This window comes from Anser anser, assembly GCF_964211835.1.
Source record: "Anser anser genome assembly, chromosome: 1".
Lineage (NCBI taxonomy): Eukaryota > Metazoa > Chordata > Aves > Anseriformes > Anatidae > Anser > Anser anser.
The window spans coordinates 145014659-145038513 of record NC_139720.1 but is presented as its reverse complement, the minus strand read 5'-3'; the positions used below and the strand labels follow the sequence as shown (position 1 = coordinate 145038513).

Below are 23855 nucleotides of genomic sequence, written 5' to 3'. Positions count from 1 at the left end.
TTGTTTCTTATGACAATAAAAACTAGCATCAAATGGTAATTCCACAGTTGTATCCAGTGAGGATGAGTTTAGAATACTATTCTGTTATGTCAACTTTCATAGCAAAACTAGCTAATGCAACTGTCTTGCAGACCAGCCAACTCTTTGGTTGGCTTATGGTTTCATGATGGTATCCTCCGAGATCCTATTTCTCTGCAAAGTTTCCAGTCAGGTAGAATTCAATTTCCAGTGGTTAGGATCAGGTTACAAACAGCTCTATCTCCCACAGAAAAGATTTCTGTTGATCTTGCCGTAGTTTAAACTAATATTGCCCTGAGCCATGCATAAAACAGTGCCAGAATAGAGGAGGAGGAGAAAAAAAAAAAAAAACACCCTTCAATACAAATACCACTTTATTTTGTTTTACGAAGCCAAACCAAACATCCTGACTAGTGTAGGTTGGCTTATCATCAGCATAGTCATGTTAAGTATTAAAATATATTTAGAAAGAAAGAAAAAGAGGGGGGGGGGGAGCGGAGGAAGTGTTGCAGTCCAGGAAACTTTGATTTTGGATTGTATTCGTAATGTAACAAGGGCTCAACTGACTTCATACTTCAGTTTGGCAGACCTTCTTCTAGGGTGAAACTTTGCTCTAGGCTAGAAGCTTGAATGAAAATAAGCCTGTAGAGGACATGTTGTTTGTACGTGTGTGTGTATGTAGAAACGAAATGTTAACAATGGTAATTTTCTAAATGCTCTCTTACAATTATGTTGCTAACATAAATAGGAGTTGGCACTGAGATAGAACTGAGAAATTTGGAACAAATTATTTACCGTTTTTCTTTTTTTAGAGTTTTAAAACAAGGGGGTGCTTGCTTTCTGGAACAAATGTAAAAAGACAAACTAGAGTCTAATAAAAAAAAGTAATAAAAAATGAAGCAAAACACAGTGCCTATAGGACTTGCGTTATTGGAACATACAATAGAAACATACTCTATAGATGTAAAACTTACTGCTATATTGAGATATGGATATTCAGTATATCAGAAATATTACTACATAGAAGTGGAAAACTGAAGTTCTCAAACCATTTCTGCTTAGAGTTTATGAGTTTGGTCAAGGTTTTGTGACACTATTGACATAGACCTTTTGTAACTGTGCTCTCTGTTCACATGCATGTTAGTATAAATGTTTCCTTCTTTCAGGAAGCAATTCAGATTGGCCTTTTTCAGTGCAATTACTACTGTGTTAAGTTCAAGCAATATAGCATCTAAAAACATTTATGGAGCAAAGAAAAGAAGCCTTTTATTTTAACCTTGCCAAGAGCAGAAATAAAATGAGCTGTTGTACTCGAAGTGTAGAACTGCATGAGGATTTGTAACGTCCTATTTCTCGTGGTTTAGTCTTGTGTGCAGTCTGAGATGTGTGATTTAATGAGACTGTGATTCGTTTATCCTGTCAAGCTTTAAATAAAACACCCTCAAAGCACTTCCTTCCTTTTTTGAATTATATGTTTTTGCAAGTACAGTATCAGAAGCTGTCCCTTAAAAATAGGGGGGGGGGGGGGGAGGGGAACCAAATACAGTTGTATGTGCTGGCTGGATTTTTTTCTTACGTTTTATTAGACACCGAGTAGGCTATCCATTTCTCTGCGTCTCTGTTGTGTTTCAGGCCTTAAGAAATTCCTGCCATCATGTTTGGTTACACATGACATCAGTATATAGGCATGGGCTGCTCCCGAACTGCGGTTTTGCAAGAGGAAAGGGATTAAAACCTTATTCTTTGGGCAGGGGAGGATCAGTCCCACAAAAAGCCAGGCAGTAACTCCTGCTTCTGCTCGGGGTCTTCAGGCACCAGCTGCATCTGTAGTTTGGAGCATCTCTGTATAGGGTGTGAAGTGACTGTGGAAGAGGGGAAAACTTGTGCAGCTGTTTTGGATACTAACCCATCACAAAGCTCAGTCTGAAGGGTGCCCTGGTGCGTGGGGGTAAAGGGAGCAAGGGCCAAGCTCCATCTGAGGAGCGCAGTGGGTGCCCAAGCACTGAGATGGTGCGAAGCAGAGTGTGTTCCCGGGGAAGAGTAGCCAAAGGGAAGGCGGGGAAGACCCATCAAGTCCTTCTACTCACCTGGGTCTCCCATCTGTTGTGGGAGCATGCTGGCTTCTTTCCCGTGAGTTGCTTGGTAGGAAGAGAGTAGGGTGTTCTGGGCCAGAGCCTGCCTTCAGCAGGAGCAGGGCTCACCTGCTGCTTCCCCGGAAGGTTTGATCGTTGCGGTGGGAGGAAGTTTTTGCTTCCAGTTCTCACCCCTCAGTGCTGAGGTGCCCCTGCCTTCCTGCCCTCTGTGCTGCTCTGCAGCTGGGCTGGCTGGCTGGCTTCCTTCCTGCCTGCCCGAGCCTCTCCCCTCTTCTTCCTCCCTTTCTTCTGTGTGCTCACTTCCTTCTCGTTGACCTCTTCTCAGCAATAAAAATAAATGCCTTAATAAAGTGCATATGAATGAATGGAAGATGAGCAAACAAGTGGTTGCCATCAATCTGATTGCCTTGTTTCTACACCTGGCCCTTATCTCTAGCCAGCCTGCCTTTTCAGCATGCACCCTCCTGCAAATGTACAGCATTTGGCTTCGCAGGACCCTGGTGCTGATCAGGTGCTCTGGGAGCATCTTGCAGTTTATGAGGGGGAGCAGAGATGTGTTAATGTAGCCCAAGGAAAAACGTGGGCTGCTTTATGGGCTTATCCATGAGGTTTTGCCTGAGCTGAGGAACTACTCAGGTATAAGAGTGTAGCCAGCTAGGATGGTCTTTGTACAAAGCAAGAAGCCTCTATGGTTATCCATGAATTTCACTTTGAAGAGGACTTAGAGTATCTTTGGATAGTTGCAGCAGTTTTATACTAATGTGTATAGGAGTTTGTGTGTGTGTGATTGGTTGTTTGCTTTTTGCCTGGTGCTTGGGTGAAGAGGCGATGCTGTGGCAGCCAAAGTGTGACTGAAAACTGCCCCAACCAGCCAGCTGGTACTTCTGCAAGTGGTGTGAAGATAGCTTAGCAGCTTCTCTGTTAGCTGTGTGTGAGGACGTGCTAGGGACCATGGCCACAGTGGTGGTTTCTGCACCCATGTTCTGTGGTAGAGCCAGGCACTGCTGACATTTGGTGCGACTTGAAGCAGCTTTGAGATTTTGCATCTTGCTGTGAACAGGGCCAGGGCGCTGCAAAGGTCTGACAAGAGCAAATGGCAAAAATCGGGCTCAGAAGTAGGTAAGGCTGAGCATACATGGTAAAGGGATATGTGAGGGGATCCCTGAAAGGCGGATGAAGCTGATGAAAGATATGTTATGAGGATTGCTTATTTTCACTACAACTTCTGCAGTTTCGTAGTTTTGTTTGAGGAGCCTGGAAGTGATTCACACCAAAATTGTTCCAAACGTCATGCACAGTGAAATGTAGTGCATTTCTCTAAAAACCCGTAGTTATAATACCGAGACTGTGGTCAGCTCATAACCAGTCTGTAAAAGACAAAAAGGGGGTGTTTTCCTTCCTGACCAGAAACGTGGGAGGAAATTCTGTCTGGAGCGTTGAATCTGTGTGTATTGGAGAGTGAGAAAAGGTGCTGCAAGTTGGATAGGTGGAGGCTGACCTGAGAGGTGCAGTCAGTCACTGCGGAGCCAGGTTTTCCATGTCCTTTGATGCTGTGATGATCATTTCCATTGGCAGTGGCAAAGTCTGCATGTGAGGCTAAGAGCTAGTATGGTTATTTTTACTTCCCTCCTGTCAACCCACACTCACGTAACCTGTATGTGGTCTCTGAGCTGTGCAGGCGGTGCTGTGGACTGTAGGAAAGTGATAGCTGGCTTCAGTGCCAGGCAGCTTGAACTTGATGATGGAGCGCGGAGAGTGGATATCAGAGGCAGAGAAGATAGCTGTGACCTCCCACTAAAACCTGGAGATTTATGCTTCTAAGCCCCCATGCTCCTACAAAATAATCTAGGACATGTTCCTTGGCAGAAACCCCACTGAGCATTCCTCCAGCTGCTGGGTTGCCAGCTCGTGTGGGTTTTACTGCAAGTCTCGCTATATTTAGTAATTTTCATACAGCCTGGGCTAATAGAAATGGGTCATTATTTAAAAAAAAAAAAAAAAAAAGTCCCCCCCACCTCCCAACTTGAAATCCTAGCTTTTATCAGAGAACCTGAAAGCAGGCACGCTGCCTGCCTGCATCCATCCTCAGGAGCAAACAAGAACCTGAGATTCTGCTTTCCAAATGCCCTGACTTGGGGTGCTTGCCTTGCATTAAAAAAATGATTCAGGTTAGCAATGCCATCATTTGTGTAACTCCCAAGGAACCTTCCCTAAGTAGAAGGTAAGTAGATATAGATTAAAAAGACACTGAGCAATACTGAGAAGAGAAATATCCTACTTTGGATGTTTGAATCAGTTGGATGTTTCTTCTTTGCAGCAAGTTAAGAAAACATCTTCTGAAACAAGTAACACAGAATGCAGCCTGACTCCTCTGAAAATAATGTTGAAGGAAGTAGCCAGATTTATTGGGACTAACAAGGAAGTTGTCCAAAAGAGATTCATTAATTAGGAGGCCTCATCACAGCCAATAAGACAAGTGCCCAGGCCATCAAGTGACTAATATACATCTTTTGGCAGTCACCACTCCCCACAGGCTTGCCTGTCTGTTGCTGCCTACTGTACAGCTTGCACCACAGAAATGATGTGATAATGCTAAAAACCAATTTGGCACTTCCCACATGAGGGGATGAGTGTGCTTCCCCACCCTGGAAATACAGCCTCCAGCTGTCTTGCCCTATGCCAGAGGTTTCTTAATACCCTGGAATTAGCTGACTAAGAGATGAGGCAGACTAAAGGGGCATTTGCTATCTGTGCAGGCTACCTAAGCTTTCCATCAAATAAACCCCAGTCTGATTCTCAGCTCTCTGGGAATGGTTGCCCACAGCTAACATTTGCTACCCCAAATAACCCCGGGGTGACCTTCTCACTGCAAAGCTGCAGCCAAGAAAAACCCTGTTTAACATAACACTGCACAGCTTAGAACATCAACTTGAACCCTTCTGACCTCTGAGCCGTTGGGGTCTATACAAATTAATTTAACAATAGACAGTGTTGAAAGGGAGGAATGTTTCAAAGGAATAATAATAATAAAAAAAATCTCCCTCATCCATCTCTTCTCATTTAAGAAATAGTCAGGAGGCCTACTTCAGAAAAATTAGAAGTGCTCCTTGTTGCCAAACAATAGGCTGTACACAGGGAGGGGGGATCGCGTTGGTATCTTGCATCTTAGTGTGGTGAAATGAAATTTCCCATAAGTGGGTGCTGCTTTTGGAAAATCGGCCTTTAGTTTCCAGTGGGGAGTTAGCTTTATTTCCTGGGATACTTCGAAGATACCCTTGGGGTTTGCCTTTATTTTCCGTAGCTGCTGTTAGTACTTATATTAAGCAAATACAGAACTCTGTCTCCTCTCTACCCACTGTGCTGATTTGTGCCTTGCCTCATGCTTTCCATGGCTTCTATGCAAGCAGCCTGACACATCTCTAACCATATTGCAGCTGGGGCTTAAACCAGCTGATGATTGAAAGAGCCCAGCAGAAAGGAGATATGTAATGAAGTCTTTAGCTACTGGGGCAAGAGATGCTTTTTAACGTGCTTTATTGCTTCTGCTGAATGGGAAACTGGGTTGGGTTAAGTCTTGGGGTTTTTCCCCCAGTGTAGGCTTGCACCTCCAGTCTTCTTTAGGATGAACTTTGACATCAGCATTTTCATTGTAAGCAGGGAGGATTACTGAGGCAGGGGTGTTGAAGTTGGAGACAAGAAACAACATGAACAATAATTTTAAAATTTCTGTATAGATTTGCTTTGACAGCTTGAAAGCTGTATGAGCACAGATGAGAGAGATGGAGGTTTATTCCTGAAAGATCCAGTGGACTTTGGTAATTGCATTCACGAAACCACCTGTTTTTCTTCATTCAGCCAGTGTCACTCATTACGATTGTCATTTCTGGTTTCCTACACTAACGCATTTCTATTTGCAGGAGAGATGCAGTGCCTTCATGAACGCACACCCCAGGTGGTGCTGGGGGAGACCCCTGCTGAAGTAGCAGAGGGGTCTGCTGCCGGCTGAGGGTGAGGGTGAGGAGGGGCTGCCCTCTCCTCCCAGACATTGCCAAAGGCAGCGACAGGCGAGGTGTGAGAAGCCGCAGAGGCTGGGGGGGAGCTGACTTGGTGTTTTGTGCGGAGGGAGATAAGATAAACTGATATTTCTTTGGACTTACTGCAGCTTTCCACTCACAGCCGTCAAGATCCTGTGAGGTTGTAGGGGTCCTCTTGCAACTAATACAGTAATGACCTTGAATTCGCTTCCAGCTCAGCTGTACTGCTGGAGGACAAGGCTTTTCTTGTGAGCAAAAAAACATTAAAGCAGCACAGAGATTTGCCTGCATAGCTCCGGTCTTCAAGAGATTTGAGTATCCTTTTTGAGGCCCCACTTGCAACAAGGGATTGTAGATAAGCTCCTGCAGTAGTTAATGGGTAAAGTTTTTCTGATTTATTCTCGCTGGTGTCTCTCCTTTTACTTGCAGCATTGGCAAATATACTGGTGTATGCTGATATTTTCTTTTATTTAGATAATTTTTTGCTGCGTGATAAAGGTAATCCTGTGCTTGTTCACATGTGCATGCCAACTGATACAAATGTTCTGTATTACTCTCTTAAGTGTTCGGGGGAAAAATCATTTGCCTTGGTTTAAAAATAATTAATAATGCAACTCATTCCTTTTTTCAGATTGTAACCTGAATGTCAAATTTAGGAGCCCAGACTAATTCTTCATGCTGAGGCAGTCTGCTGCACCAAGCACACATTATCACAGACAATTAGAAACTTTTATATTTTTATACCTGAATTAAGACTAAACCCTTTCTGTTTCTTGTAAATTTCTAGTGATAAGATAAAAACAAAACCCAGAAAACTGGAGAAAAACATGAGATTTCTATATGGGTTATGTTTAAATTATGGTTAGACTTATTGCCTGAGTTGGTGGAAAATACTAGTGACTTCTTCCTTTATAGCTTCTACTTCCTGCAAGCTTGTCTGTTTAAAAAGATTCTGCAAGATGCTTCCTTTGCTGATGCTATAAGAAATGTATATTCAGCAGGAGAAACATCTGACTGAGCAAAGACTAACTTACACAGTGGTTTGGAAGCCACGTGCTGAAAAGTGCTGGGGAAACACAGCAGGGAAAATGATACAAAGGGATGAAAGCAGTTCAGACAGGCGAAGAATGCTGCTTTTTAAAAATGCAAAACATCTGAACGCTGATGAGTGGGCAGGTTGCAATAACTTAAGGGCAGACCTAAGTTGCACAGCAGTCATATACTGAAAGTAGACTCCCACAGGACATAGCCTGTAGTGATTTAAAATTGGCAGTGGGGGGTGAAGCGTAGGGGTACTGCAGGGAACAATCTTGCAGCAGCAGAATGCAACTGGGAAATGGGTCACTTGGAGTAATAGCTTTTTCTTTCCTTGTGGTTTGTGTAAGCCAAGCCAAACGTGTGAGGAGCACAGGGTTATTGTACTCATGAATTTTATTTTTTTGATGCATTAGAAATGAAGTTGGTCACGCAGTTGTGACACTGAATCTTCACTCTATCTGGACAATGCCTTCAGTCCTAAAGTTAGCTTTATTTATTTATTTATTTATTTATTGTTCTAGGCTTTGCTTAGAATATTAAAATAGCTCATGTTTAGAAATGTGATGCTGTGGCCTCACATTCAAGGGGGGTCAGCAGAAACGCTTGTCTGAAGTATCCTTGCTCATAGCATCTGTGGTTTGTTCTTCACCTCTGCCTTGTGGTAGGTGATCTTTTCATCTGTGCTGGAACTGTGTTTGTCACCAGGCTGAAATGGATAAAGGGACTGACCCAGTTTAAAAACGAAAAATTAAAAAAATATCAACCTTTAACACACATTCCCCCACATCCCTACCGTTGTGGTATCAGAGTGTCAGGACAAACGGTCCGGTTTGTAATACGCCAGCTCAGTAGACAGCAGTGTTACACGATCGGGTAGAGGCACAGGGCAGGGGCAGAGATAAGGAGCACAGCAGAGAGTGCCTTGCACCAGCAGGACTGCCAATTTCTTTTTGATGCTAAAACATAGCCTCAGCTGCAGGTTTGTTCTGAGCTTGGCACTCACCTTTGACGTACTCAAATAATAGTGTCTGGTGACTATGTTTTTGGTCCCTCCTGACCACCAGGTGTAACTAGCCAGTGTGTCATCAGAGGCGTGTAAGCTGTGTGTGGTGTTCGGATGCGGTTTGGTGGGATGCAGGCTCCTGCGGCGCAGGCTGCTCGTGAAATCACAACCTGCCTCTGCTCCTTTTCCTCTTTTCTGACCACAGCTGGCTGGCACAAAGGGCTTTAAAGTGGCACCGTTAAGTGATCATTGAAGCAAATGGGGTTAGGAACAGATCTTCAGAAGAAGGGGCTTATTTTTAATCCAGATCAAGTAAGTGATCTGTCACTGAATAGTACCTGGAGTTAGTTACACTGCAGTGTTGACTTAGGCTGAAGATTAGTATGGTGTGAGGTGAATGATAAGGCTTATGCTAAGGGAGGGCTGTACTTTCTTCAGCTGACTTCTCTACCAAAGTCCACACCAACTAATGACACAAATGAGTTTTTGTAAGGGCATGGTGTGCGTGATGGCCCAGCAATGTGTTAGTGTATTTTAATTGGAAAAAAGCCCCTTCAGTCAGGCTTCATTTTGTTTTGGACAGTGCTTCCCTCCATTAATACACAAGCTGTCCAAAATTCCCAGGTATTAGTAGAGCACAGATTTCAAGTCTAGGACTAACATTCCTCCCCCATTCCCTCCTTATGTAAATATCCATCGTTATCCTAAAGGAATGTATTTAGTTGGCTGTGCCAGTTGTCACCCTTTTTGGAAAACACAAACTCCTCGTGCCTTAATGTGCAGAACTCCTTTGTGTCACCTCAGGGCATGTGCAGCACCCAAGCAGAGCATCTGAACAGACCTCTTATTCAGGCCTGATCCTGGGCTGTGCTCCCCAGCAAATGATTTGGCTGCTGAGGCTGTTCCAGTTCATACCAGTTAAGGAAAACGAAAGACTCCCCCTGACCTGCCAGAGTGATGCTCTCCCCTATTGCCGCTTGTTGATATCCATAGGGCACTGTCTCATCAGGGATTTGGGCAGAGGAGGACTGTCCAGATGAGTTTGTGCTCCCTGCTTGGTGCCTTCGAGCACTGGCTGTCTTGCTCGCAGTCTCACCGTGCAAGGACTTTTCATGGCAAAAGAGAAGCAGCTAATATTCTCCCCACTGTGCATACAGACAGACGTGGGTTTTGCTTTTGCTCTCGCAATTGTACGCTCTGTACAGCTGAAGCAGGCAGGCACATGATCTCCCTGAAGGCAGGATCCAGTGTTACTGTAGAAACTGGCCACCAGCTTCTTTTGTAGCTAGCAGCTGTCACTGTGTGGTTACAGCCAAAGCATGTCACTCCTACAGTGTTTGCAGGCTCCAGAGTTTGTTTCTGCTTCTGAATGCGCCGTGCTACAGCTTAGAGATTAATTCTGCAGCTCCTATCAAAGCCTCTTAAGATATTTCTGAATTGTATCTATTTTTAGAACCATTCCTGATTAATATTTGATGTTCTTTCCAGGTTTCATTTTCCTTCACCAATACTTCAAGGTACAGAGGAGCTGGTAAAGGCACTGCCATGAAACCGAACTTGAAGCAATGGAAACAACTTATGCTGTTTGGGATCTTTGCGTGGGGTCTGCTTTTTCTGGTGATCTTCATCTATTTTACAGATAGCAATACTGCTGAGCCCGTTCCCAGTTCCTTTTCTTACATTGAAACTAAGAGGCTTCTGCCCCTTCAGGGGAAGCAGAGAGTCATAATGGGAGCCATACACGATCCGTCGTTCTATGAAACCATCGATGGGAATGAGGTGCTTCTGAATGAAGACCTTTTAGGTACATTTAAATCAGGGACTGGAAGTATTAAGAAATGGACTGATTTGGAAGATGCCTTTAGAAGTGAAGATGAGTATTTTCCATCCCAATTAGGAAGAAAATCAAAAAGTGCTTTCTACCAAGTGAATGATGATTATTTATTTGCTGCTGGTCAGCCTCAGTCACACAGCAACCTTCAAGAGATAGCAAAATTCATCTCAGCCGATGAGGATAATCCAAAAGAAAATATTTTACAGAACAACTGGGGCCATCAGAGAAGAATGAGGAGAAGGAGCGCAAAGCACAGGAGAAGCAAGATGCTTGATGAATCTGATGACTGGGATGGGCTGTATTCCACGATGTCGAAATCCTTTCTTTACAAGCTTTGGAAAGGGGATGTCTCTTCCAAGATGCTAAACCCTCGACTGCAGAAGGCGATGAAAGATTATTTGAGCACTAATAAGCATGGGGTGCGGTTCAAAGGGAAACGAAACTCTAAGTTGACAGGCGACCAGCTTTTCTGTGAGCTAAAAGAAAGGGTGAATGTGAGAACAATAGATGGCAAGGAGGCTCCCTTCTCCACTCTTGGATGGGAGAAGCACGTTCCCCAAATTCCACTGGGCAAATTGTATACACATGGCTTTGGGAGTTGTGCTGTAGTTATGTCTGCTGGTGCCATACTGAACTCCTCTCTAGGGGATGAAATAGGTGGGTGAAATGTATCTATTCATGTGCATATGTATGTACACGTGCGTATTCCTGTTTGTCTTTCAAAGGATTCATTCTTCTCAAGTGTAGGTCTCTGAAGGGTCTGGTTATTCACTCTCACCAGTGTTATGTGAGTGTGAATTTACAGATTTCAGTGAATCTGTTCCCTTTCAGAGCAATATAACTGAAAGGAAAATCTGGCCTGAAGTCATAATTTGATTTGAAGAAAACAATGATGCCTTCTTAGCATATTACAGCTTGTAGTATAAAAAAGACACTTGTTTCAATGGATCTGCCATATTTGGCATTTTTATGCAAAGTATGTTTATTTCTTCAGCAGATTAGAGGCATATTCAGGTTTTATTCCAAAAAGTTCTGTTGTACCTGTCCATATTTTGGGGTGACTTGTAGAGAAACTGCTTGTAGCGTTAACTGTCCCAGGCTAAACTTTGTCTCCGTGCCAAGAAGCAGTAGAGCATCATCTTAATCTTCTGCATGTTTAGAGTTCACAGGCATATAGAATATAGACCCTTGAGTAAGTAGCTTCATGCTCCAAGGTTAAGTCCCTTGATGTCTTTTCCAAGTGTGAATTTAAATGAGTTTGAGTATCTCCTCCCATTGTTTTTCCATTGCTGCACTGAGTCAGTGAGATGGTGCTGAGATGTCAATGTTACACAGAATTCCCCGAAGCTGAGAGTTTTGTGATAGCTGTTCATAAGAGGATTGTGGAGCCATAAAACTAATCCAAGTCAGTTTTATTTTTTCTTCTCAAAAATGAGTGTTAGTAGTTATGTTAACATCTCAGTGGTTCGTTTTGTAGTACATGTGCAGTATTGTAAGAAGGACGAAATGTACATTTCAAGCTTGCTTCCTGAGCAAAGAATTATCGCCTTCAGCTCCCTATAAAAACCTTCTGATGTACCTTTTGTTAATCCTCCCATCTTCCAGGACTTCACATCCCAATACCTGCTTCATCACACTCTATCATCTCTTTAACACAGATGGATTTCCTTTAAATCTCTGGGATATATTAGAGCCTCTATAATTATCAATCTGCTCTAATAGGTCTCCAACACAACCCAGGTGCCCTGCTGGCCTGCAGCAAAAGTCAAACCAGGGTAACCCTCAGTTTCACAGGAAGCCCCACTGATTTAGAAATCTCTGGGGTAAAATAGCTTAACAGCTCCTCCCTTCTCCAGTGTGTAATTCTTGATTGAAACAAATTCTTTATTATTGTTATTCCCCATTAAATACGGTTTACACAAGTATGGATTAGTGCTGTACTGGCGAACCCAGAGAACAATTGGGGGAACCCCACACATTGTGACTTACTTACATATGGCTGTGTGCATCATGACACGTGCATGCTCAGGTACAGCCCAGGATGGGATTTGGTGCCCTTACACTCCTGTGTGTATCCATTCCCTCAGAAGGACCCAGGGCACAGAAAGCTTATGCCATTCACTTCAAAATAGCTTTTAGATTTAATTGGAATTTTTCCTCTGATGCCACCTAAAGGGAAGAGATGCTACTTTGTAAGGCCTGTGCTGAAGTTTCAGATCTCCTCCTACCTATTTTACAGGAAAGCATGTGGGGCAGCAAGACTCACAAAAGACTTTATCTAAGTGTTGTGCAGGCCGTGGGCAGGTACTTTTGGCTGAGCAGACAATTGGGACCAGAATTGCAGGGGCCCAGCTGACTGACAGCAGCTAGATGGGTCTTAGTGGCCGTTGCTACTCTGGGGAAGTGCCAGCGTACTACAGATGTCATTCCAGTGTCGTCATCTTTATATGGAAAATGGAAGCTCCAGCATCTATTTGTAGTGTTATTCATATGGGGAAGGAGCTATCTTCCCATGTGGAGTCCAGGTGTTATGTGGTGCAGCTGAGCTTATGGCCTTGCCTTTCCACCTCTCCTCTAGTACTCTGAAAAAGTGAGAGGAATCTGAGCAGGAAGAGGAAGATCAGATTGTGTAAGATACACTTTTATTTATTTTTTTTATTCTGTGCATGCATAGCTGTAGGAGAAAACAGTCCCCTCACAGAGCTGGCATCAGGATTACAGCTGTTGTTTGAAACCACCAGCAGCCTGCCTGCTGTGAGGCACCTTGAATGGCTCCTCTTGGCTCTTTGGAGCCAGCTTGCCCAACCTGCCAAGCTATTCAGTGTCCACAAAGTCTGTGTCATTACGGAGTGGGGAAAAACACCCTATGCATGAGTTCTGGGGTTTGGGCCATGTGATGTACAGCCTTACTTGATGAAGTTGCTGTGGGCAAAGGCTTTTACTATTTATCCTCCTGAAAGAAAAAAAGGCTTGAGAAAGGAGCAGCACAGGACCTTTCTCTTCATATGCTTTTAGCGCCCTCTTCTGTATTCCTTTTAGAAATGCAGGCAGAAATTTTAATGAGTACTTTTGGTGCAATTGTGGGTGCCACTGCCCCACACTTGTTTTTTAATAAAAGTAAGTATGGAAGTCTGTGCCAATACAGCAAATACTCTCATCATGGTTATGCTATTTAATGGGAGACCTAGTTGTTTTGTTATCATCAGGAAGTAACAGGGATCTGTGACCAAACCTCAAACTCTCTGTAACTTTGGAATGCTTATCTCCAAACACTAAGATACTAAGATTAAAGTTAGTTAACTTAAAAGCAGTTATTGTTACTGTGTGGCTGCATCCTATTTTTTTTAATAAAAATAGCTTTTTTTTTTGGAGTGAAAATTTTTGGAAATGCAGTGCACTGTCTCTCAACTAAGTTGTGAACCGTGCAATTCCCAATCCAATTCCCAACTCACACTTAAAAGATTTTCAAATAGTTGTCCAAACTTATATTTTAAACTCATAAGCAAATTTCAGATGTAAAGGACCTCTGTTTTTCTTTTCCTTCTCCAGAAGCGTAGAGTACCTGCACTTTCTATTGACTTCATGTCCTCTAGCTTCTACACAATCAAGATGCTTTTGCTTAGGCAGATGAAGGTTAGGTGTTGGGGATAGATATGTGGCTCCTGCGCAGGGACATGGAAGAAGCCTCCACTCGTTATCAGCCCGTGAGAATTTGGGCTTAGTGGACGTTTGGCAAAATTTCTCATTTCAGACACATGTTCAGGCAAGCAAGTATGTCAGAGATTGAACTGCTGTCGTCATGTCACACAGTATTTTCTTGTCTGGAATACAAGAAGTGTGGAGTAAAGGTGTGAAAGGACAGAAGATGGGAGTTGGATAGGATCAGGCCTGAACTCCGTAGAAGCATATTAGTTACCTTTGGAAACCTCTGCCTACTCCATTTTTGAGCTACACCCAACCACATATGAAGTGACTAGAGATAAACAAATGTATAAACAATTAAGGGATTACATGACCATTTTGGTCTGAAACATGTTTTCTGCTTCAATCTGTAGAAGCGATAAAAGTGAACTGTATAGGGGAATATTGACAAGGATAGTGTGTTTCTGGACAACAGGCATCATTTCTTCCTGTCCCTCGCTACTTTTGGGCTTTGATACCCCCTGAAAGGAAGCACTGGGTGGATGATTATCTTTCATCCAGCAGAGGACTGCATGTAGTATCTGTGCTTGACCCATACTTGACCTATAGCTGTTTTCTGTTCTGCATGACTCTGAGGTCAACAGCTTGTGGGGAAACTTTGACAGTTCAGCTCTGTTAGATCTTTGCTACTGAGGGATCCTTAGGTTTCTGTGTGTGAGCAGTTTTGTGAATTAACTTCCTAGACAGACTCTTTAAGACCTGTACTGGCCTTGAGAATAAGTTAGTTTGGTTAATAGGTTTGGGGTGGCCTGAGATTCTTCAAATATTATACAATACTGTGAAACTCAGGCTTATAGTTGAGTGTCATTATTGATTTGAATGTGTAGTTAGATACCCTTGCAATTAACATACTTTTGCATGTAATAATTCTTTGTAAATTTTGAAATAGAGATAGCAACCAATTGAACAAACCTTCCCATATTATTTTTATCCAATAAAGAGACATTTTTAAGTATTGAAAGCTGAATTTATAAATGATTGATTTTTTTTTTCCCTAGTGGATGTTGGTAATGGTAGATACAAGAGGATTTTTGTTTGCTTGTAGTAGAACATTTTTCATTCATAGAATATAAAAATAAGGAAAAATGTGCAAGTTTTACATTAGTTTAATTCATTTGTTTTATTTTAGTATTCTGTATGACTAATAAAAATAATATAAACGACCCCCCTTATTTGTACTCCCAGATTCTCATGATGCTGTTCTAAGATTTAATTCTGCTCCAACACGTGGCTATGAAAAAGATGTTGGAAATAAAACAACCATGCGAATCATCAACTCCCAGGTAGGAGCTTCCTTTTGTGAATTCAAGTCAATGTCACTTCTGTACAAGATGACATTAAATTAACAACCTCTGAGAAAGTGTTGGGTAATCTGGGAAACAGCTAGTGATTTAACAGTCATGACATATAGAGCAGGTAGAAGTTCTCCCTTACAGGGATGTTTACATGTGCTGTCAGTGTAGAGTGATTGCAATAGTTACATGATATCCTTGTCTCAAAGAATTTGTTTGTAGAATTTCTCATGTGTCCTACATCTGTAAAGGCTCAGCAGGGTGCCAGAGTCATAAGTACCAAAGACCTTTGCCACACCACCTCTGGGATCTTCACAAAGCCTGGGCTGTGGGGATTCCAAAGCTTTCTTCTTATATTCTCCAGTTCCCCAATTATTTCCGTGCTAGGAGAAAGAAATGGGAACTGAGTGGTCTTAATGTATAACTTTAGGCAAGTCATCGTTCTTTAAAAATTTGGAGTGAACTATTAAAAAAAAAAACAAAAAACTTTTATGTCCGTTGGATATTACACCTGAGATGAGTTTGTTTATCTGAGTGGAAACAGAAAATGGGATTTTCTGCATATGAGTGTCAACAAATAAAGTATGCATTGAGCTATAGTGACACCTTATGGCTGTGAGTAGTTTTTTAATTTTGAAAAAAACATTGCCTGAACTCTGATCTTGGGCAAACTAAGCCTTTTTCCTCTTCATGAAATGCAGCTAAAATGTAGCAACAGAATTACTGTGAAATTTTATGAAATACCGACAGAGAGAGTTTAATTAGTCAATGCCAATAGTATGGTTGGCCACGAAGCATGATGTGTACATAATGATTTTTGTTGAACACAGAAATTTCATTTGCAGCTTTTCTTATGAGTTCATTTTTTTTTCTCTGCTTTCAGCGATGGCTCATGCAATGTCCATCCTTGGTGGGTGTGTTCTCTGTATAAAATCATGTTCTTTGCCACCACATATAGAATACTTTTTGCTGCCATTCCCTTCACACTCGTTTTGTAGCTCTTTGTGACAATGCAGGGCAGCCTGGATATTTGAAATGATGTGGGTTAAATATGACTCCTGTTTTACTAACAGGAAGAAACCCAAAATATCTGACTTTAGTTGTGAAATCAATGTATAAGAGAACATTGATCTCAGTGTCATTTATTTTAACTTTTTTTTTTCTTCCTTAACTGTTCTTGATTTTACTTTTGTTTACTTTTAGCCGAAACGTCGTGGTTGCTGACCATGCCTAAACTCCTGTCTTGGGGCAAGGAGGAAGGTTTAGAGACCTCATTTAGTTGACTAGTCCCACTAGACTCTCTGTAAGAAAAAGTGCCTCCAGGCAGTGATTTGAGCTTTGTTAGCTCCTAAGTGAATTCAGAGAGACTAAACAGCTAAATTAGCTGTTTTATGCTGTGTGGGATCCTCCGTGTTCACTGAGCTGATGTGGCACACTCCTGCTGTGGTGGTAATGGAGGCTCATGTGATCTTCTCTGCTGTGCTGAATATCACTTGCTCCCCACAAAGCTTCCCAAGAAAACACAGGGCGTGACTAAAATTCAGGCCAGGTCAGCTCACACAGCTTCCTCACAAATATTTGTATTCCCACCGCCTTTCTGCTCCTTTAAAGAGGTTGGAAGCTCTCTGTGATGTTCTCGCTTCCTGTTGGGAGACTGGCCTTTCCACCCCCAGGAGAGAAATCTTCACAGGTCACTTGATAAAAAGTTGCTTGCTTTACCGATTCTGAAGATGCATAATCCATACTGGCTTTCTGACCCTCCTCTCCTTACTGTAGGAAATTCCTGCATTCAGTGAATTAAAAGGCTGTTGTGGCCCTCTCCTTCCCTCATGTTCTCTGCTATGAAAGCCCAAAGGATGTGAAGGAAACCAGTGCAGCCACAACACACATTGTTATTCCAGAGGAAACTCATCTCATACATATGAATGCAGGCTCACTAAGAGCTAAAATTTGTGTGGACAACACCTCTAAAGGACTCTTGCTTGCTGAAAGGCAAGTGAGAGAGCTCCTTTGTGTGATAACTGTAGAATTGAGCTTTTAAAAGCTTGACCTTTTGGTCTGTTTACTCTGTAGTCTCAAGAAAGGAGTTTACATTCTCAGACAAAAACTGTTCTGAGAAATGGAGTTAGCTATGCTGATGGCAGCAAGACTAATGCTGTTCTTGTTGTAGAAAGCTGATGGAAAGTCATTAAGCTTAAAGTTTATGGTAGAAAGAATATTGCTATGGCAACAATATTATTTTTCTCAAGAAAAATATACATAATCAAATACGGCTCATTGGATCCTAAAGGGAAATGAAAATTAGTATGAATTTATTTGTCTGGAACGTTTATTAGTTTAACAGCTGGAGCCAAATTCATGCTGTTTCAACCAGTAGTGAAATCATTTGGTCCGATCCTTCCTGAGATTGGATGCACCAGGGATCAGAGAGATCTGGTTAAGCACGGAGAGTCTGGGAAACGAGAAACCAGCAGGAGTAAAAGGGAAACAGGGTGGGAGGATCAGAGTACCAGTAGATGTGGGAGGGAGTTATAAGAGAGCAGTAGATCAGAACAATTACCACTGTTACTTTAAAATCAAATCAAATAAAAGCACTATCACATGCCTGTTCCTGGAATTCTTTTTCTAGGTATACAGGCTTTTACTGTTATGGTCCAATTTGCCTTTATGAAGGTACTTCATATGAGACCTAATGCTGTTGAAATGAGAAAACAACCAAAACGAAGAAAAAAAAAGAAAAATGCAAAGACGAGAGTATCCTTGGGGGCTGCAGCACTTCAAAGAACGCTTCTCTGTGTCCAAAAAGTGGATCCTACAGACAGTGTGAAATACTGTAGCTTTTGTTTTAATGTTCCAGAACACAAAGTAATATTGATATACAATTATGCAGCATCTCAAGTGGTCTCATCACATCGCTCGCAGATGGAGAGTAATTCAGCGTACTGCTACTTAAAACTGTCATGAGTGCTGTTTATGACTAAGCTCTTTTTATTTTTTTTATTTTTTAATTTTTTTTTTACAAAAGAAGCTGCTTAAAATCAATCAGAATTAAAGTAGAACAAACAGCAGAGTGAGGAGGGCTGTTCATTTTAGAGAAGGATTTTGCCGTTTTTCTGGGTCCCATTTGCTTTTAACTCTGCAATTTTTTACATGTGTGTTTGCAGATTCTCACAAACCCAAACCATCACTTTGTTGAAAGCTCCTTGTACAAGGATGTTATCTTAGTAGCCTGGGATCCTGCCCCCTACTCTGCAAATCTGAACGTGGTAAGATGCCTACTTGATCCCTTCTTCCCAACTTGTCTGAAAACACTGGACAAAATTCATGTATTTAGTACTTCAGTCTTCTAGTTCTCACTTATCACAATGAACTCCAAAATGTTTATCTAAAGAGCAGAGAACACTATGCATGAGTTGGTCAGAAATGGTTTATTGATTAAAAACTTTTCTTAGTAGCCAGCACTTGTACTGGAATGATCTGCTCTGAGATGCTAGGATAGATGGATGATGGGGATTGTGTTTTTTTGGATAAAAATATTGCTGTTTTCACATAAGTGATTTTTCTGTGTATTTATGAAGGAGGGATGTTGCTAGATTTCAGAAGGAGGCTTTATCAAGAAAGATGAAGAACCGCATCCCTTTTTTTATTCCCACCCTCCCCTCTGCCTTCCTAGACAAAATACAACACCCCAGTGGCAATCTCTCTTTGCACCTTCCCCACTTGCCAGGCCTCCTCCCTGTCAGTCTTCCCTTTGTGTCCACACCCCCACAGCCATCTGCGCCCCGCTGCCCGCCCCCTCGCTGAGAGCAGCAGACATCCATCTGCTTGTCACTCGGGGAGCCTCAGCCTTGGCGGGTGCTGCAGCTCCAGTGGGACCAGTTGATCTGATGGTTCTTGGCAGGGGGAGCTGGGAGCTAAGCAGGATGCAAGCAGAAAGTAAACCTTCGTCTGCTCAACTCCCTTAGCAACAGATGCCAGGAGCTGCCTGTCTCCTACACCCGCTGCCTCCAGGCTGCTTCACGTGCTGCTGCCGCTGTCAGCAAAGACAGGGATGCTCTCAGAGAGAGGCTCACCTCCATGCCCAGGTCTTGTGTTAAGGCTTTTTGAGACCCTTGTTTGACATGAGCCTTTGAGTGGGAGTCGGGGTTGGCTTGTTCCACTTCACTGTATTGCTTATTGGGAGTCTGTTTGAAGAAAAGAGAAAGATCTGGCCCAGATCAAGGACTGGCTTTCTAGGACAAATGTGCCCTGGTGCAGGCTGCTTTGCTTCTATCCTGAAGAACCTGAATGAAACTCATTCACATTATTTTTCATGTAGTGTTCAAAATACACTGGATAACATAAGATCAAAAAAGTTTTTTTCTTTTTTTTTCTCCTCCCAGTGGTATAAGAAGCCAGACTACAATCTGTTCACTCCGTATGTACAGCATCGCAGGAAGAATCCAAACCAGCCATTTTATATTCTTCATCCAAAGTTTATATGGCAGCTCTGGGACATCATTCAGGAGAACACTAAAGAAAAGATACAGCCCAACCCTCCTTCTTCAGGTTTTATTGGTAGGTGTATCAAGGATGGGTCCAGTAGACATGTTAGATATTAAAATAAATAAATGCATACACTGCATGAGGATCATATCCATACACGTGCCGTTTGTTCTTGCTGTTCTGTACAGAAACAATGACTAGCCAAAATGCACACTATGAGAATTGTATAATAGGTGGATGAATTTAATGTTTTTCTTTCTCGCTTTTCACATCCATACTATACATACCATATTTCTAAAATACATACATCTGTGAGAAAGTTGTATTATATTAATTTCTCGATTGATATTAATTTCTATGATAATATGTAAATTGTTTCAAATTAATTTCTCTAGTGATAACCTATTCTATTCTGAAGTTCTTTGTTGGGACTGTAGAGCAGAGATGCGCCAGATCAAGCATACGGCAGATAATACAGTGAGGATGAAGTCACTGATGCAGTCTGACAGGCCAGACTGTATTCTTTCCACAGGTCAAGGAATGACCTATGCCCTGTCACAGATTCCAGTGCTCAGTCTACAAGTGGCCAAAGCATCCCCTTTCTTCTTACGCTCAAAGGGACAGAATTTCACCATATTTTTTTCATCCTTCCGTAGTATTTCTTTGGGTATAATTTGGCACAGAGGCCACAGCATAACATCATACCTGTATACACGTGCATTATCTGGCACATAACAGGTCTTTATTGTGAATGTTGGAAGGGTACAAGTAGAGTAGTAAGACTGAGTCAAAGGTCTTTCTTTCTTACTGATGCACCTAGAGGCACAGAGGGCAATAGAGCTCAAAATACCATCTTCCACGTTGGAAACTCATTCTTTCCTATTTGACATTGTGATACTTGTCTATTTGCTGCAATTAGAAGATGCTCTTGTCATTCTTTTCATCGGAATCTGAAAGCATTGAGACCTGAGACTGCATCAGCCATGGGAAAAAAAACAGTTCTGAGCACTTATCTCGGGCTTTGTATGCAGTAGTAACATCACACGATTTTGTGGAGCTCACCCAGGGCCTTAAAGCAGATGCTGAGGCTCTGAGAGGGATGTCATAAAGGTGTCTGGAATATGCCCGTTGATGATCTGAGTGGGTTGTGCTTGCCTGGAGCATGAGCGGAAAGAAGATGTGGCCTGTGTTGGGCGAGCATGGCTTGGCAGTTTGTTATTTCTTGCAGTGAGATTTTTGGAGCCTGCGTGTAAAAAATCATAAAGAGAAGTCTGCTTATGTGGAATGATCTCACCAGTGGCATTCGCATTTTGCAAAAGCAATTCTTAGAGTAATGAACTTGTTGATAAAAATAGGATAACAGCTGCTGATCATAAGAATAGTGAAGAGGATTATTGCGCTGTCAATCTGTACTTCCACCATATATAAGAAACACTTCAAAAGGTTTATTTGAAATCACATGAGTTAATTTCACTGTGAAAGTAGATTAGTAATCTTTAACCCCAAATCTAAATGTTCTTGACTAAAGATATCCTCCAAGCAGAGGATGCTTTGAAATACTAATCATTAAAGAAGCAAAACCATTGGCAACAAAAGCTGTACAGGTACATATAATCTGTATGTGCAGATGCAGATTTGCTTACTCACCTTTTATATTCATAATATATAAATATGCATTATTTATAATAAGTAAATATAATTTTATTTATATTGTTATTTTGTAAAGAAGATGCTTAGACATTTTGCTAATGCTATTATTAGTTTCAAGGTAAGTCAGTTAGACAAACGTACTGGGAGTCATACCCATCTCATTTGATAACTAGCTACTGTTCTGATAGATGTATTTTAAATATTTTATTAGAAAGAGGCTCCCTATATTAGTAACCTTATTAAATGTATGTCTATGAGTTGCACGTGTAATGTAATATAAACTGGGAGACAGCACCAAAACGGCAGCTCTGTGTTGTCAAAGGGCAAGTTAAAGCATAAAAATATAATGCAGCTTGGCAGAAATCTGAAAAGTCATGCTGGTCTTCAGATCAGGTATCTCTCAACAACTCATGCAGCAAATAACCAGTTGGAACTGAAGCTGGCGGACACAGCCGAGTGCACCTGCATGAAAGACATATATTGAATATCGAGCTTCTGTCTGATCATTATAAAATCTATAAAATTATCTCCTATAAAATTAAGGAATGGATAAGTGATGACCATCATAAAATGAGTGTCTTAATTTTAACAAGATATGGGAAAATGGTTTACTAAATGTCCATTCTGTTCAAAAGCATAGGCTGCTGTGAGTAGCGTATGAATTTTCACAGACCGAGGGACCAGTATCTTTGAATCTAAGCTGTTTATAGCAAGGACCACAGTGATTCTATTCACTTTATTGGAATGACTTATTGTATGTTGGTGTGTAATGCTCTGCAATTAGAATGAATATAGATTCTATACAGGGATATCATTTGTCATCCATACTTGCCCTGGTGGAAAGTCAGGCAGCACATAGCCCTCTGTGAGCTGCTGTTAGTTATGGAGAAAGAACAGCAGTTCCTCAAACCACTATTGATGCCAGTAATGTGGAAAAGTTTTTTTTTTTCTATTTATTTTTTTTTAATAATAGGTTCTGGGTAACTTTTGTTTCAGGCTTTTTAGCCCTCTTTAGCACATGGAAACATCAGCATATTTCCTTTCAGGAATATTGTAGGGTGGTCTTAGAGTATTTCTTCAGTTATTACATTTTTCAGTGGAAATCGTATCCATTCAGTTGAATGTATCCCATTTCTGCTGCTTAGCACTGTTTATAAAAACTGAGTCTTTCCAAAGGAAGGATTTTCAGGTGGAATGTGTTTTCATGGTATTCTTCTGCAGCAGAGTCACCATCCTTCAGCAGTGACTGATGCCAAGGGAATCTTTTAACATTGTTAATAGCTATGTTAAGGTACTTACGTCACAATATTATTAAGACTTCTTGAAAATGGGCCAGTGGTTCATTTGTGGGGAAGAGGTAGTCTTGTGATTTTAGGGGAACGAGAGAGTAGGAAGAAGCAGGACCTTCTGGTTTATCCACCACATGGGAGCTAAGGAGGACATGTTTTGTGCTTCCTTTGGGAATGGGATGCCCTATCTCAATCTCAGTAAAACACCCTCTGGAGACACAGACTCCCCCAAACCCCATCTGCATTAGCTCAGTGCCAGCATATTGTGGGAAACATGGCACACATCGCAGCTGTAGAGGAGGGGAGAGAAGAGGATGGCAAGGGAAGTATGGTAAGCAGCAGCCTTGTATGTGCTCTACATGTGACGTATAAAGTAAGGCGTAAGTCTAGAATGCTTTGGTTATATCACATTTTATGTACATTCACCTACAGTTTTAAATCTTACTATAATTTACATATGTCACTGCTTCCAGCCACTTCTGAAATGCTAACATACACTACAGAGGTCTAAAATCAGTTGAGATGAGTCCTATCCAACTCACATCAGCTTCATCCAGAATTTCTGTTTCTCTGGCATCAGGCTCTAGCATGTAGATGTTCCTGTTTTCAGTTTTCTTGTAAGCAAGATGTCAGCTTGCAGCAACCCATCCATCACAGATGCCATTTTGTACCTTACCAGTGCTACATACAAACCCATACCTGACTGCAGTCTTTTCCAGTAAATTTGTTATTATTTTAACACTGCTTTCTGTCCTGCTTAATCATAGGTATAAGTTCAAGACATCATTTAAAACAAGATGAACTCGTTGTCTGTAAAACTGTGAGCAGAAAATAGTGACCAGTTTGTTAGATGCTCATTTTAGGGGTATACCATCTCTGTGAAGGATGAATTTGGCACAGACAAGTCATCCTTTAGTCTGGTATTTCCTAGTGGAGCTATCTCAAGGGCAATGAATAAGGACCAAAACCAGAGTGTTTTGTTTTGTTTTGTGTTGTTTTCCCCCTGGGGAAAGTTTCACCAGGGTAAAACAACTTTTTATTTTAATCTGGGAGTCTTTTTTGGCTTTTCTCAGGCACTGATGAGGACTTTGCCTGGCTTGTAACTTTGCCTTATGTGGCATGCCACTTAGCTAATGTCATTCCTCATTATAAATGATATGCTCTTTGTGTCTCTAACCTAATACTTAGATGAGCTTTGAGCATTCTTTCCTGCATATTTTTGCAGCTGCCGCCATCATGCTTTTAAACAAAACTCTGCATGGTATTCTCATCATCTTGCGTTAGCACTAGGCAACAAGTTGCCTTGGTGGCTTTTCAAATTAACCAACTTCGGTTCACATTCGTTTGAAAATTGGGTTTGTTAAATGAGTATTGATATGTTTACTTCCAGTCTTGGACTTCGACCTGCTGCATTTTT

The 23855-nt window shown here is 41.7% G+C and overlaps 1 protein-coding gene across 11 annotated transcripts in view; it reads left to right on the top strand.

The window, feature by feature from the left end:
* The window catches only part of ST6GAL2 (ST6 beta-galactoside alpha-2,6-sialyltransferase 2), a 179394-nt gene that overhangs the window by 145169 nt on the left and 10370 nt on the right, over positions 1-23855 (top strand). For 9 of the 11 annotated variants that reach the window (XM_083821530.1, XM_083821538.1, XM_083821535.1 and 6 more), the window contains 4 exons: positions 9675-10677; positions 14908-15005; positions 18179-18280; positions 19397-19571. In XM_083821530.1, coding sequence (XP_083677656.1) covers positions 9732-10677; positions 14908-15005; positions 18179-18280; positions 19397-19571 — 1321 coding nt within the window. In that variant the 5' untranslated portion in view covers positions 9675-9731. Of the gene's footprint in view, positions 1-2614; positions 2748-2784; positions 6525-9674; positions 10678-14907; positions 15006-18178; positions 18281-19396; positions 19572-23855 lie in introns of those variants that run through there. The other 2 variants (XM_083821536.1, XM_083821539.1) reach the window with 2 other exon arrangements.